This window comes from Mustela lutreola, chromosome 2, assembly GCF_030435805.1.
Source record: "Mustela lutreola isolate mMusLut2 chromosome 2, mMusLut2.pri, whole genome shotgun sequence".
Taxonomy (NCBI): Eukaryota; Metazoa; Chordata; class Mammalia; order Carnivora; family Mustelidae; genus Mustela; species Mustela lutreola.
This window is the reverse complement of record NC_081291.1, coordinates 12,048,814-12,062,108: the sequence shown is the minus strand read 5'-3', so window position 1 is coordinate 12,062,108 and position 13,295 is coordinate 12,048,814. Positions and strand designations below refer to the sequence as shown.

The 13,295-nt window shown below is 45.8% G+C and overlaps 1 protein-coding gene across 1 annotated transcript; it reads left to right on the top strand.

Annotated features, from left to right (window-relative positions):
* Positions 1–1,783: 1,783 nt before the first annotated feature.
* On the top strand, positions 1,784–2,785 carry LOC131823128 (olfactory receptor 10T2-like). The gene has a single exon (XM_059159102.1). It carries the CDS (start codon positions 1,784–1,786, stop codon positions 2,783–2,785), a length of 1,002 nt encoding a protein of 333 aa, XP_059015085.1.
* Positions 2,786–13,295: the final 10,510 nt, after the last annotated feature.

Genomic DNA, 13,295 nt, shown 5'->3' with positions numbered 1-13,295 from the left:
GGAGAACAGTGTGGAGGATCCTCAAAAAGTTGAAACTAGAGCTACCCTATGACCCAGCAATCACACTACTAGTTATTTCCCCTAAAGATACAAATGTAGGTGTGTCTGGGTGGCTCAGTGGGTAAAGCCTCTGCCTTTGGCTTAGGTCATGATCTCAGGGTCCTGGGATGGAGCCCTGCACTGGGCTTTCTGCTCAGTGGGAGCCTGCTTCCCCCTCTTTCTCTGCCTGCCGCTCTGCCTACTTGTAACCTCTCTCTCTCTGTGTCATATAAATATATAAAATCTTAAAAAGAAATAAGTTACAAATATAGTGATCTGAAGGGGCACGTGCACATGAATGTTTATAGCAGCAATGTCCACAACAACCAAACTATGGAAAGAGCCTAGATGTCCATCAATAGGTGAATGGATAAAGAAGAAGTAGTATATCTATACAATGGAATACTATGCAGCCATCGCCCCCCCAACCCCTGGCGAAATCCTGCCATTTACAATGACATGGATGGAACTAGAGGGTATTATGGTGAGTGAAATAAATCAATCAGAGAAAGACAACTCTCATATGATTTCTCTGATATGAGGAATTTGAGAGGCATGGTGGGGGGTTCATGGGGCATAGGGAGGGAAAAAATGAAACAAGATGAGATCAGGAGGGAGACAAACCATAAGAGTCTCTAATCTCACAAAACAAACCGAGGGTTGCTGGGAGTTCCAGGGACAGGAGAGGGTGGCTGGATGATGGACATTAGGGAGGATATGTGCTATGGTGAGTGCTGTGAATTGGGTAAGCCTGATAATCCACACACCGATACCCCTGAAGAAAATAATGCATTACATTTAAAAAATATATTTAAAATGCATTATAATTAAAAGATATATTTAAAACACTAAAAAATAGAATTTGGCTCTTTCAGATTCCACCTATGAATGGTACCATACTGTATTTGTCTTTCCTTATCTGTCTTATCTCACTCAACATAATGTCCTCAAGATCCAGTCGAGTTAGTAGCCCAAGGCAGGATTTGCTTCTTTCCCAAGGATGATTAATATTCCGTAGTGTATATACAGCCCTTCTCCTCCTCCTCCTCCCTCTCCTCCCCCACCTTGTTCTTTTATAGTAATCTCTAGGGGTGCTGGGAGGCTCAGTCATTAGGTATCTGCCAGGGTCCTGGGATCGAGCCCCGCATCGGGCTCCCTGCTCAGTGGGAAGCCTGCTTCTCCCTCTCTCACTCCCCCTGCGCGTGTTCCCTCTCTCGCTGTCTCTCTGTCAAATAAATAAATAAAACCTTAAAACAAAAATTCAAGCATAGGCTTGAACTCGCCACCCCAAGAGTCGCATGTCGTACCAGTGAGCTCGCCAGGTGCCGTATACCACATCTTTATTCATTCATCCCTTGACTGACACAGGCTGTTTCCAAATCTGCAATTTTCTTGCCTATTGACAGACACTGGCTGGCTGGGTGATATTAAGGAAAAGAAGTAACATAATTTCTTTTTTTTAAAAAGATTTTATTTATTTATTTGACAGAGACAGAGATCACAAGTAAGCAGAGCAGCAGGCAGAGAGAGAGGGGAAGCAGGCTTCACTGAGTAGAGAGCCTGAAGCTGGGCTCGATCCCAGGACCCTGAAATCATGACCTGAGCTGAAGGCAGAGGGTTATCCCACTGAGCCACCCAGGTGCCCCTAGAAGTGACATAATTTCTGAGTCTCTCTCCTTTTTTTTTTTTTTTTTTTCGTAAAACAGGGATGATTTCCCGCCCTATCTGTACAGATGTATGACAGATGGCTACAAAATTGTCCCATTCCACTTACTCTGTCCTCTCCTCTCAGGCTCCTGAGAAGCAGCAGGAAAATGCCACCTGGCTGGTGACCGAGTTTGTGCTGGTGGGTTTCTCCAACCTCCCACACCTGAGATATACCCTCTTCGGGCTCTTCTTCCTCACATACCTGGTCACCCTCAGTGGCAACATCACCATCATCATCATTATCCAGGAAGATCGGACCCTTCACACTCCCATGTACCGCTTCCTGGCGGTGCTGTCCCTCTCCGAGACCTCCTACACGCTGGTCACTATTCCCAACATGCTGGCCCATCTGCTCATGGAGAGCCAGGCCATCTCCATCCCTGGCTGTCGGGCTCAGATGTTCTTCTTCCTGGGTCTGGGATGCAGCCAGTGCTTCCTCCTTACCCTGATGGGCTATGACCGCTATGTGGCCATCTGCCACCCCCTGCGGTACTCGGTGATCATGAGACCCACAGTGTGTCTCCGCCTGGGAGCCCTGGTTTTCTGCTCCGGCTTCTCGGTGGCCTCGATTGAGACCAGCATGATCTTCTCCTCGCCTTTCTGCGGCAGCAACCGCGTGGAGCACTTCTTCTGTGACATCGCGCCGGTCCTGAAGCTCAGCTGCTCCAAGAGCGCTGGCAAAGCGCTGGCCATCTTCTTCCTGAGCGTCCTCGTGGTGCTGGTCTCCTTCCTCCTTGTCCTCCTGTCCTACGCCTTCATCGTGGCCGCCATCGTGAGGATCCCCTCCGCCGCCGGCCGGCGCAAAGCCTTCTCCACCTGCGCGGCCCACCTCACCGTGGTCATTGTGCATTTTGGCTGCGCCTCCATCATCTACCTGAGGCCCGAGTCCGGGGCCAGGCCTGAGCAGGACCGCCTGGTGGCTGTGTTCTACACGGTGGTGACGCCGCTGCTGAACCCCGTGGTGTACACGCTGCGCAACAAAGAGGTGCGTGTGGCTCTGAGGAGGACCCTGGGGAGGAGCCGCGGGGTTTTTCAATAAATGCTTGATGCACGTTCCCCTTCTAGCTTCTTCATGAACGGGTATCCCGCCTGGCGCTCAGTTTCCCCGCTTGGAATACAGGGGTTGCTCCCGTAGCCTTGAATGAAATAGCCTCTTCAATGAGGCAACTGGCAGTGGCTGAGACCCACCACGAAGTCCACGAAGATAGCGCGGTCTCCTCTTCCTTTGGTCCTTGAGCCTTTGACTTGGCGGCGATGCACCGCGCTCTGCAGTGCAGATGGTCACCAGCCATGAACCCTGCCAAGCCTGGGCGAGCGGGGCGGGGTAGCGCTGACAGAGAGCAGGGAAGGCTGCTTCCTCCTTGCCCTGGGAGGTGAGGACCGCCAGGGAGCCTTCTGCCATCCCCTGGGGCACTGGGTGATCCTGAGACGCAGAGCTCCCATCTGATGGGGAGCCCCGGTTTTCTAATCCGCGTTCTGGGTGGCTTTGCACCAGCGGCCGCAGGCTGTCTTTTTCCTTCCTGCCGAATCACATCCTTAAATCTAGTGGGAGGAGAAAACAAACAGTAAGATCCTCTGAGTGATAAATATTTGTAAAAACTAGAGTGTCATGATGCTTAGGGTTGATTTCATGATGGTTCTCTAGCTTCTTCCTCTTGGATCTCTTATTTCTTTGTTGTGTGACGGGAAAGGAAAGCAAGAGGATTTCATCAATCATTGTGGTACAATTTGTGTAACATACATTTTGCCATTTTATCCATTAAAATCTTTATTATTGAGTTTCAAGCGTTCTTTGTAGATTTGGGATGACAGTCCTTTATCAGATATGTTTGTGAAAAGTTTTTATTTAAGTTCCAGGTAGTGAACATACAGTGTTCTACTGTTTTCGGGTGTACCGTGTAGTGATTTAACCCTCCCACACATCACCTGACACACACGTTCATCCCCATCGCCTCCTCAATCCATCCGGCCACCACCAATTTGCTCTTTTTAAAATTTTTATTTTTAAACATTTTTAAAAAAAGATTTTATTTATTTATTTGACAGAGATCACAGGTAGGCAGAGAGAGAGAGAGAGAGACTGAGGGAGAGAGAGAGAGAAGAGGAAGCAGGCTCCCCGCTGAGCAGAGAGCCCGATTTGGGGCTGGATCCCAGGACCCTGGGATCATGACCTGAGCCGAAGGCAGAGGCTTTAACCCACTGAGCCACCCAGATGCCCTATTTATTTTGATTGTTATTTTTTAAAGAGATTTTATTTATTTGTCAGAGAGAGAGCACAAGCAGGGGGAAGGGCAGGCAGAGGGAGAAGCAGTCTCTCCACTGAGCAAGGAGCCCTATTCGGGCTCGATCCCAGGACCCTGCACAGAAGACAGTTGCTTAATCAACTGAGCCATCCTGGCATTCCCAATCTGTTCTTTATAATTAAGCATCTGTAGCTTGATTTCTCTCTCTCTTATTTTTCTCCCTTCGTTTGTTTTGCTTCTTAAATTCCACGTGAGTGAAATCTTATGGTGTTTGTGTCTCTCTGACTGATTTTGCTCAGCGTTATACTCTCCGGTTCCATCCACATCGTTGCAAATTTTAAGATTTCTTTCTTTTTTTATGGCTGAATCATATTCCATGGTATATACATACCATCTCTATTTAATTCATTCACCAGTCTTTCAACTCTTGATTTCATCTGGGGACATGATCTCAGGAGTTATGGGATGGAGTCCACATCAGGCTCTGGGCTCGGTGGGGAGTCTACTCGGGGTTTTCTCTCTTTCTCTTCCTCTGTCCTTCCCCCCACTTCTGTGTTCTCTCTCTCTTTTTAAAGATTTTATTTATTTGACACAGAGAGAGAGATAGTGAGAGCAGGAACACAAGCAGGGGAAGTGGGAGAGGGAGAAGCAGGCTTCCTGACATACAGGGAGCCTGATGTGGGGCTCGATCCCAGGACCCTGGGATTTTGACCTGAGCTGAAGGCAGACAAAGACTGAGCCACCCAGTCGACCCCCCTCTTGTTCTAAAATAAATTAACAAAATCTTTAAAAACATTATGGTAAATGCATAAGCCAGATATAAAAGTACAAATATATGATTCCACTTACATGAAATATCTAGAATAAGCAAATTTATAGAGACAGAAAGTAGATTTGAGGTTACCAGAGACTGGGAGTAGGGGGGAATGAAGAATCATTGTTTCTGCTATCCTTATTCTTGCCAAAATTAATTCTCTACTTTCTGAAATTATAGCCACCCTCGTATATGTGAAATAGCTTAGTAATTCACTTTTGTCTAATTAAACCTGATGATGGATTGAAATCCTCCTGAGCATCTTCTCTGACCACTGTGGGATGAAATAAGAAATCAGTGACAGAAGGAAACTGGACACTTGCCAAATATGGAGCAATGAAACAATACCCTCTTTTTAAAAAAAGATTTTATTTATTTGACACACAGAGAGAAAAATCACAAGTAACCAAATAGGCAGGCAGAGAGAGAGGGGGTAGCAGGCTCTCCCCTGAGCAGAGAGCCTGATGTGGGGCTTGATCCCAGGACCCTGAGATCATGACCAGAGACGAAGGAAGAGGCTTAACCCACTGAGCCACCCAGGCACTCCTAAATACTATGCTCTCAAACAACAGGATCAAAGAAGAAATTACAGGTTACATTGGAAAAGAGTTTGACATGAATGAACATGAAAACACAACATACCAAAACTTAGGGGATACAGCAAAAGCAGTGTTCAGAGGGAAATTCATAGCTGTAAGTGCTTCCATTAAAAAGGAAGAAAAATACATAATCAACAACCTAACTATACACGCAAGGTACTAGAAACAAAGGACAAGCTAAACAATGAGGATGGGGTTTCCACCTTGAGATTTGCCAGCAAGCTATGGTCTGTGTGTATTATATGCTATATCTTCCATTTGTCAGAGCAAGACCACCCTTTTGTGTTCATCTCTGTCTCAGGAGACCAGCCTGTATGGATCACATTGATGGGCTCTCTGCCTTCTGGCTTCTGGTTGGGTTTGGTCAATGAGAGGCACTGTCAGGATATGACATTATTATTCTCTCCTGTCCCTCTCTACATGTGTCCACTGGTGGCCACTCTTAGTCAGAGGTCACAGTGTTTTCCACACAACCAGTCTTTTTGGCTATAACCACTGTTTCCTTGGTTTCTTCAGGTATGTGGGTACTGACAGCTCTCCAGTGCTACTAGTTCTGGGGTGCTACTCCAACCCCTAACTCTGCTCACACCTTTACAAACAGCACCACCACCCCTTTAAAAAAGATTTTATTTATTTATTTATTTATTTATTTATTTATTTTTATTTATTTGACAGAGAGAGAGGGATGACAAGTAGGCAGAGAGACAGAGGGGGAAAGCAGGCTCCCTGCTTCCGAGCAGAGAGCCTGATGCGGGACTTGATCCCAGTACCCTGAGATCATGACCTGATCTGAAGGCAGAGGCTTAACCCACTGAGCCACTCAGGCGTCCCGATTTTATTTATTTATTTGACAGAGAGAGGTACGGTGAGAGAAGGAGCCAACTAGGGGGAATGTGAGAGTGAGAAGCAAGTTTCCTGCTGAGCAGGGAGCCCAATATGGGGCTTGATCCCAGGACCATGGGATCATGACCTCAGCCTGAAAGCAGATGCTTAATGACTGAACCACTGAGGGGCCCCTATGAACAACCCCTTTTATTTTTTTTTTTTATTTTTTTTTTTTAAAGATTTTTTATTTATTTATTTGTAAGAGAGAGAGAGAGTGAGAGCGAGCACAGGCAGACAGAGTGGAAGGCAGAGTCAGAGGGAGAAGCAGGCTCCCTGCGGAGCAAGTAGCCCGATGTGGGACTCGATCCCAGGACGCTGGGATCATGACCTGAGCCGAAGGCAGCTGCTTAACCAACTGAGCCACCCAGGCGTCCCAACCCCTTTTATTTTTATTTTTATTTAAAAATTAAAAAAAAATATTTGACAGAGAGATCACAAGTAGGCAGAGAGGCAGGCAGAGAGAGGAAGGGAAGCTCCGTGCTGAACAGAGAGCCTGATGCGGGGCTCGATCCCAGGACCCGAAGGCAGAGGCTTTAACCCACTGAGCCACCCAGGTGTCCCTGAATAGCCCCTTTAAAAAACTGCCCTTGCATTACCTACCCAAAGTGCATCACTCATTTCCTGTTGGATCCTGTTGATACACTTCCAAATGGAATTCCTTAAGAAAAGAACAAAACATCTCATAAAACTTTCCCTATTGACGTATCTCTGATTGCCCTGGGGAAACCAAGCCACTGTTCCTGACAACCCTGACTTCTCACGTGAACGCCTGTGCCTTGCATGGGACATGCCTCTCCTTGCTTCTCTGTTTTCTAACTCTGCTACTCATTCTGTGTATTTACTTGTACATGACTGTATGACATTTTCAGGGATAAGATTTAAAAAATCCCAAACAGATGTGTTTATTGAAATCCTCTGCATTCCCCTGGAATGAATCTGCCATTGAGGTCCTGCAGATAAAAGAGGGCGATGCCTACTTCGGGAAGGTGTCAGCGGGGGGTGGGGTGGGGTGAAGACTGCTTTTGCAGTAGCAGAAGAAGAGAAGAAGAGAGGTTGCATGTAGAAGCTGGGGAAACAAAAGGTCAACACTGGAGTCCTGAAATGCAGAAGAGGGCACAATATGGCAGAGCGCCTTGAATATAGTCCCCAGTGATCCTATCTCCTGGTGCTCATGACCTCATGTAATTCCCTCCCCTTGAGTAACTAGCTTCTAATCAACAAAATATGAAAATATGAGGGAATGTCATTTGCGTGGTCAGGTTACAAAGACTGTGGCTTCACTCCTGCTACTGGACACTTTTCCTTACTGGTTTTGATGGAGCAAATTGCGCACAAGAGTTAGAGAAGCCCACTGAGAGTAGCCTTCAGCCAACAGTGAGACCCTGAGGCCCTGAGTTCAATGGCTCTTGAGGAAAACAGTTTAGTCTGAAAACAAAGAAGTGAACTAGGAAAAGGATCCTTCCCCACTTGAGTCTTCAGATGAGACCTCAGTCCTGGCCAACATTCTGATCACAGCCTGTGAGAAGTTGTGTCACAGAAGTCCTTGCTAAGCCTTGCTCAGATTCCTGATCTACACAAATGTTGAGATAATAAATGTGTGTGATTTTAAGTCATTAAGTTTGGGGTAATATGTTATGCAGCAATAGATAACTAATAAAGGTATATTTTTTGGGGTGAAAAAGTAAGAGCCCTCTTTTCTCCTCCTTGGAATGAGCTCTTCAAAAAGCCTGTCATGCCAGGTGATTCACCCAACATCTGTTTTTCTCCTCTCCCTTAAAATTTTTTTATTTATTTTTTTGAGAGGGTATGGAGACAGAGGGAGAGGGAGAGAAGCCCAAGCAGACTCCCCACTGAGCATGGAGCTCAACACAGGGCTTGATCTTATGAGTCTGAGACCATGACCCAAGCTGAAACAAGAGAAACCAAGAGTCAGACGCCCCACCAGCTGAGCCTCTCAAGCGCCCACGATTTTTCTCCTTACTTCTTGCTAACAAAAGCTTGTTTTGATTTGGTTTCAGGGACATCTAGGGACCTGGGCCCCTGATAGCTCCAGAGTTGAGAATTTTGATTATTATAAGCCAATGAGAATAACTCCATTCTCTTGCTAGGGAGGGATGTAGAAATGGGCACATGACTCAGCTCTGGCTGATAAGAGTGGGAGGGAAGTCAGCACAGGGGGATTCTGAAGTTTCCTTGCATCAAAAAAAAGTTGTGAGAAGGACACTTTCCTTTCTTGCTTCTGTCTGAGTGTGTGTGAGATGTCGTGATGTCTGGAGCTCTACTGAGACACAACACCTGAGAATGGCAGAGTAGAAAAGATGAACAAACTCTGTGTCCTTAATGACATTTCTTGACTAGAATAAAGAATATACTGGAGAAGATTATGCTGAGTAAAATAAATTATCTTTCATTTGTCAGAGCAAGAGTCAATTATCATATGATTGATAGAGTCAATGAGCTATCAATTGATCTATCAATTGATAGAGTCAATTATCATATGGTTTCACTTATGATATAAGGAATAACAGAGAGGACATTAGGAGAAGGAAAGGAAAAGTGAATTGGGGGAAATTAGAGGGGAAGATGAACCATGAGACACTGTGGACTCTGAGAAACAAACTGAGGGTTTTGGAGGGGAGAGGGGTGGAGGGTTAGGTGAGCTTGGTGGTTTTATTAAGGAGGGCATATATTGCATGGAGCACTGGGTGTGATGCATGAACAATGAATCTTGGAACACTGAAAAAAAAGAAGAATAAATTGTCAATACCATTTAACTCACTTGCATTTGGTTTTCTGATTGCAGCCTGGAGCCCGCTCCTCAAACTGAAACAAATGTTAGAAGCAAGGTTTTACTGCTCAACACACCCATATGCACACCAGGGGCCAAGGACTGAGGGACAGGGTTTGAAGAGTTATAGAGAGTAAAGATGGACCGTTTTGTTTCCAAATCTAGTTTTGTCTTATTAGAGTCTCCTCACTGTCTTCTATCTCCCATGGCCACTCCCGAAGCTTTCTCAGTTCATTTCCTGCTAGTATGATTTTGGGCCGTGGAGGTTATTTTAAAAGCTGATTAGTTACAGATAGTACATGAACATCATGTTGGGAGTTAGACACTGTAGTGTTCCTTTAGTGTTCCTGCGCTGCCTTGCTCCCCCTTCCCGAGAAAATGGAAATTTATTATGTGTGTCTGTGGCAGGATAGGGCTTTTATCCTTTCTGTTTTCTGAGGGAAGCATTGGCAAAATCCAAGAAAGAACGAGTCTGGAAAAAATGATGAATTAAAAGCTATGGTATCATACCCATTGGGATGGTTAGTACAAATCCCACCCCCAGAAGGTAACAAGTGTTGGTGAGGATGTGGAGAAACTGGCACCCTTGTGTCCTGTGTGTGTGTGTGTGTGTGTGTGTGTGTGTGTGAAATGGTGTAGTTGCTGTGGAAATCATTATGGTGGTTCCTCAAAAAATGTAGGACTGTGTAGTGATTCCACTTCTGGGTATATATCTAGAAGAATTCAAAGCAGGGTCTCAGAGAGATGTGCGCATGTCCATGTTCATAGCAGCATTATCTCCAATGGCCAAAAGGTGGAAGTAATTGTTCACTGACAGATGAATGGATAAACAAAATGTGGTCTATCCATCTGATGGAATATTATTCAGCCTTAAAAAAGAAGGAAATTTGGGGGCGCCTGGGTGGCTCAATCTGTTAGGCGGCTGCCTTTGGCTCAGATCATGATCCCAGGGTCCTGTGGTTGAGTCCCCCGTCGTGTTCCCCACTCAGCAGAGAGCCTGCTTCTCCCTCTCCCTCTGCCTGCTGCTCTACCTACCTGTGCTCTCTATCTCTCTGACAAATAAATCAAAAATAAAATCTTAAAAAAAAAAAGAAGGAAATTCTGACCCAGGCTTCCAGGTGGAAGAATGGATGAACCTTGAGGACATTATGTTAAATGAAATAAGTCAGACACAAAAGGACAAGATTATGGGAGTCTGCTCGTATGGTCAAAGTCATAGAGACAGAAAGTAGAACAGTGGGAGGCAGGGGCTGAGGGACATGGAGGAATGGGGAGTTGTTGTTTCATGGGGACAGAACTTTGTTTTTGTAAAAGGTAGAGTTCTAGAGACTCTAGAATGTCTAGAGATATTCTAGAGAACCTAGAGACATTCTAGAGAATATACTTGGCACTACTGAACCATACACTTAAAGGGGTCAGTGGGTTACATGTTAAGATGGTAAATCATGTTATGTGTATTTTACCCTAACTAAAATCGAAAAGTAGTGTTGAGTCAGGGATGCCTCGTGAGGCAGTTGATACTGGCAAGAGAAGGATTTATCTTGCAGATATCTTGGTGCTGATAGATCTGAAAGCAGCTCCCTAGACAAGCAGAACCAGAAGGACAGGTGCCGCTGTTCTTACTGTCATAGACTATGCCCACACCATTCCTTCTCCTGCATCCAGCACCCTTGCCCAGGGTTGTAGCCCAGCCAGTCGTCTGTTCACTGCGTAGTGTTTGCTATAGGAACTCTCTTCTTCAAGCCCTGCAGTGACTTCTCCCATTCTGGCCACCCATGAACTTCAGAAAACTCCAGTCTGCGTGAAATAGATGTTAAAACCACAGTGAACAACAACGACAACAAAACAAACCTCAGCAGGGCCTGGGAAGCACACAGAAGTCGCAGAACTTAGCAACTTAAAATTTTTGTTAGGCTCCTCCCCTTGCTGTAAGCCAGGAGGTTGTACCATTGTCTTCCATGGCCCTGGGCTCTGCCAAAACCGTATCCCTGAGCCTCCTCACTGGGCTCTGTCCTCCATCACCGCTTTGGAAATTTTCTCAGTGCCTCTCCTGTGGCTATGGTTTTGGGGACCTCATCGTGGAACACTGGGGCATTGTTTTATGAGCCCACTAGTCAACAGTTTTTTTTTTTTTAAGATTTTATTTATTTGACAAAGAGAGAGAGACAGACCATGAGCAGGGGGAGGGGGAGGCAAAGGCAGAGGGAGAAACAGGCTCCCTGCTCAGCGGATGTGGAGCTTGATCCCAGAACCCTGGGATCATCATCTTAGCAGAAGGCAGATGCTTAACTGAATGAGCCGTCCAGGCGCCCCCTCAACAGTCATTTACAGGCTCTCAGTTTTCCTAAAAAATTTAGGAGGTGCTCCATCTTCGTGTGTCCAGACAGCTCCAAGTGCAAGCAAGCACAGCCAAAGATGTCCTCTCCCTCAGTTCTCTTTTGTTTCCATTTCTTTTATTGTGGTAAACTACCCATAATGTAAAATCAACCGTCTTAACCCCTTTTTACCTGTACACTTCAGTGGCATTAAATACATTCAGAATGTTATGCAACCATCCCCGCCATCCTTCTCCAGAACTCTTCCTCTTGTAAAACGGAAACTCTGTCCCAATTAAACACTAATTCCATTCCTCCCTCCATGCCAGCCCAGGCAGCCACGCTTCTACTTCCTGTCTTCATGAATTTGACCACTCTAAGGCCTGCATGTGAAAGGAGTCATACCACATTTGTCTTTTGGGGATGGCCTTATTTCACTTAGCATCATGTCCTCACGGTTCATCATCTGAGATGTTTGGTTGATTTATTTGAGAGTGAGAGAGAACGAACACACATACGATTGGGGAGGAGGGGCAGAGGCAGAGGGAGAGAGAATCATCAAGCAGACTCCCGCTGAGCATGGAGCCTGAGGAGGGGCTCGATCTCACGACCCTGGGATCATGACCTGAGCTAAAGGCAAGAGTTGAATGCTTGACTGACAGCACCATCCAGGCGCCCCTGGCATTAACTTTTGTGTCAGTTATTGTACAGTGGGAGCTGCTATAACAAGGAGATTCCAAAACACAGCAGCTGAAACTGGACGTTGCAGTCTCCAGGTGGTGATTGGTTTCATGCTGGTCAAGTGGTTCCTCTTTCCTTATAAACCATGTCTTCAATCCCTCGACCAAAGTAAATTCTTTAAGTCGCACCATTGTGTCTACATCCCAGCCTACAGGAAAGGGTGAAAGGCTCAAAGGAGCACATGCTCTTTCCTCTGAAGGGCACAGTGTGGATGTGGTGGTCGTCACATCTGTTCGTGTCCCATGGCCATAACTCGGACCCTATGGCAGGCAGCAAGGGTGTCTGGACACATGCTTTTTACGGGGATTGATATGTGCTGGGCCACATCTTGGGAGTCCTATTTATTTTTATTTTTTAAAGTAAACTCTACTTACTTTTTTTTTCTAAAGTAAGCTCATGGGGCTTGAACTCACAAGCCCAAGACCAAGAGTGGTGTGCTCTACTGACTGAGCCATCCCAGCACCCCCTGGGAGTTCTATCTTTAAAGGAGGGAGGTGAGGATAATTTTTGGCAGCCAAGTAGCAACACATTACTTGTATCCGCCCATGGATCAAGATTGCTATTTCCATCATATTGGTAAGAAATCTGAGAGTTCAAAAACCTCGCCCCGTATCACACAGCTCCTGAAGACCCAAGGTGGGATTCTGTCCCATGTGCTGTGTGCTCTTAGGAACCTTCCCAGTTCACTGGAAGCCAGGAGCCAGTGGAACTGAGAGAGATCACACATGATCTGAAAGAAATGTGGGATGAGAAGTGGAAGGGAGAGTAGAGCAAAGACATTCCTAGATTTCCATCTCAGGTCATTTGATGGGTGACTCAAGAGAATAATGAAATTTGGACAAATTTTTATTTTTACTTTCATTTATTTATTTAGAAAAATTTTAAAGCATAACAGAATTCATTGTTTTTGCAGCACACCCAGTGGTCCAAGCAATACGTGCCCACCTTAATACCCACCACCTGGCTCCCCCAAACTCCCACCCCCGCCCCTTCAAAGCCCTCAGATTGTCTTTCAGAGTCTATAGTCTCTCATGGTTCATCTCCCCTTCCAATTTCCCTCAACTCCCTTCTCTCCATCTCCCCTTGTCCTCCATGTTATTTGTTATGCTTCACAAATAAGTGAAACCATATGATAATTGACTCTCTCTGCTTGACTTATTTCAC

Coding starts and splice junctions, on each gene's coding strand:
- LOC131823128 (XM_059159102.1), top strand. CDS start 1,784: ATGGCTACAAAATTGTCCCATTCCACTTACTCTGTCCTCTCCTCTCAG.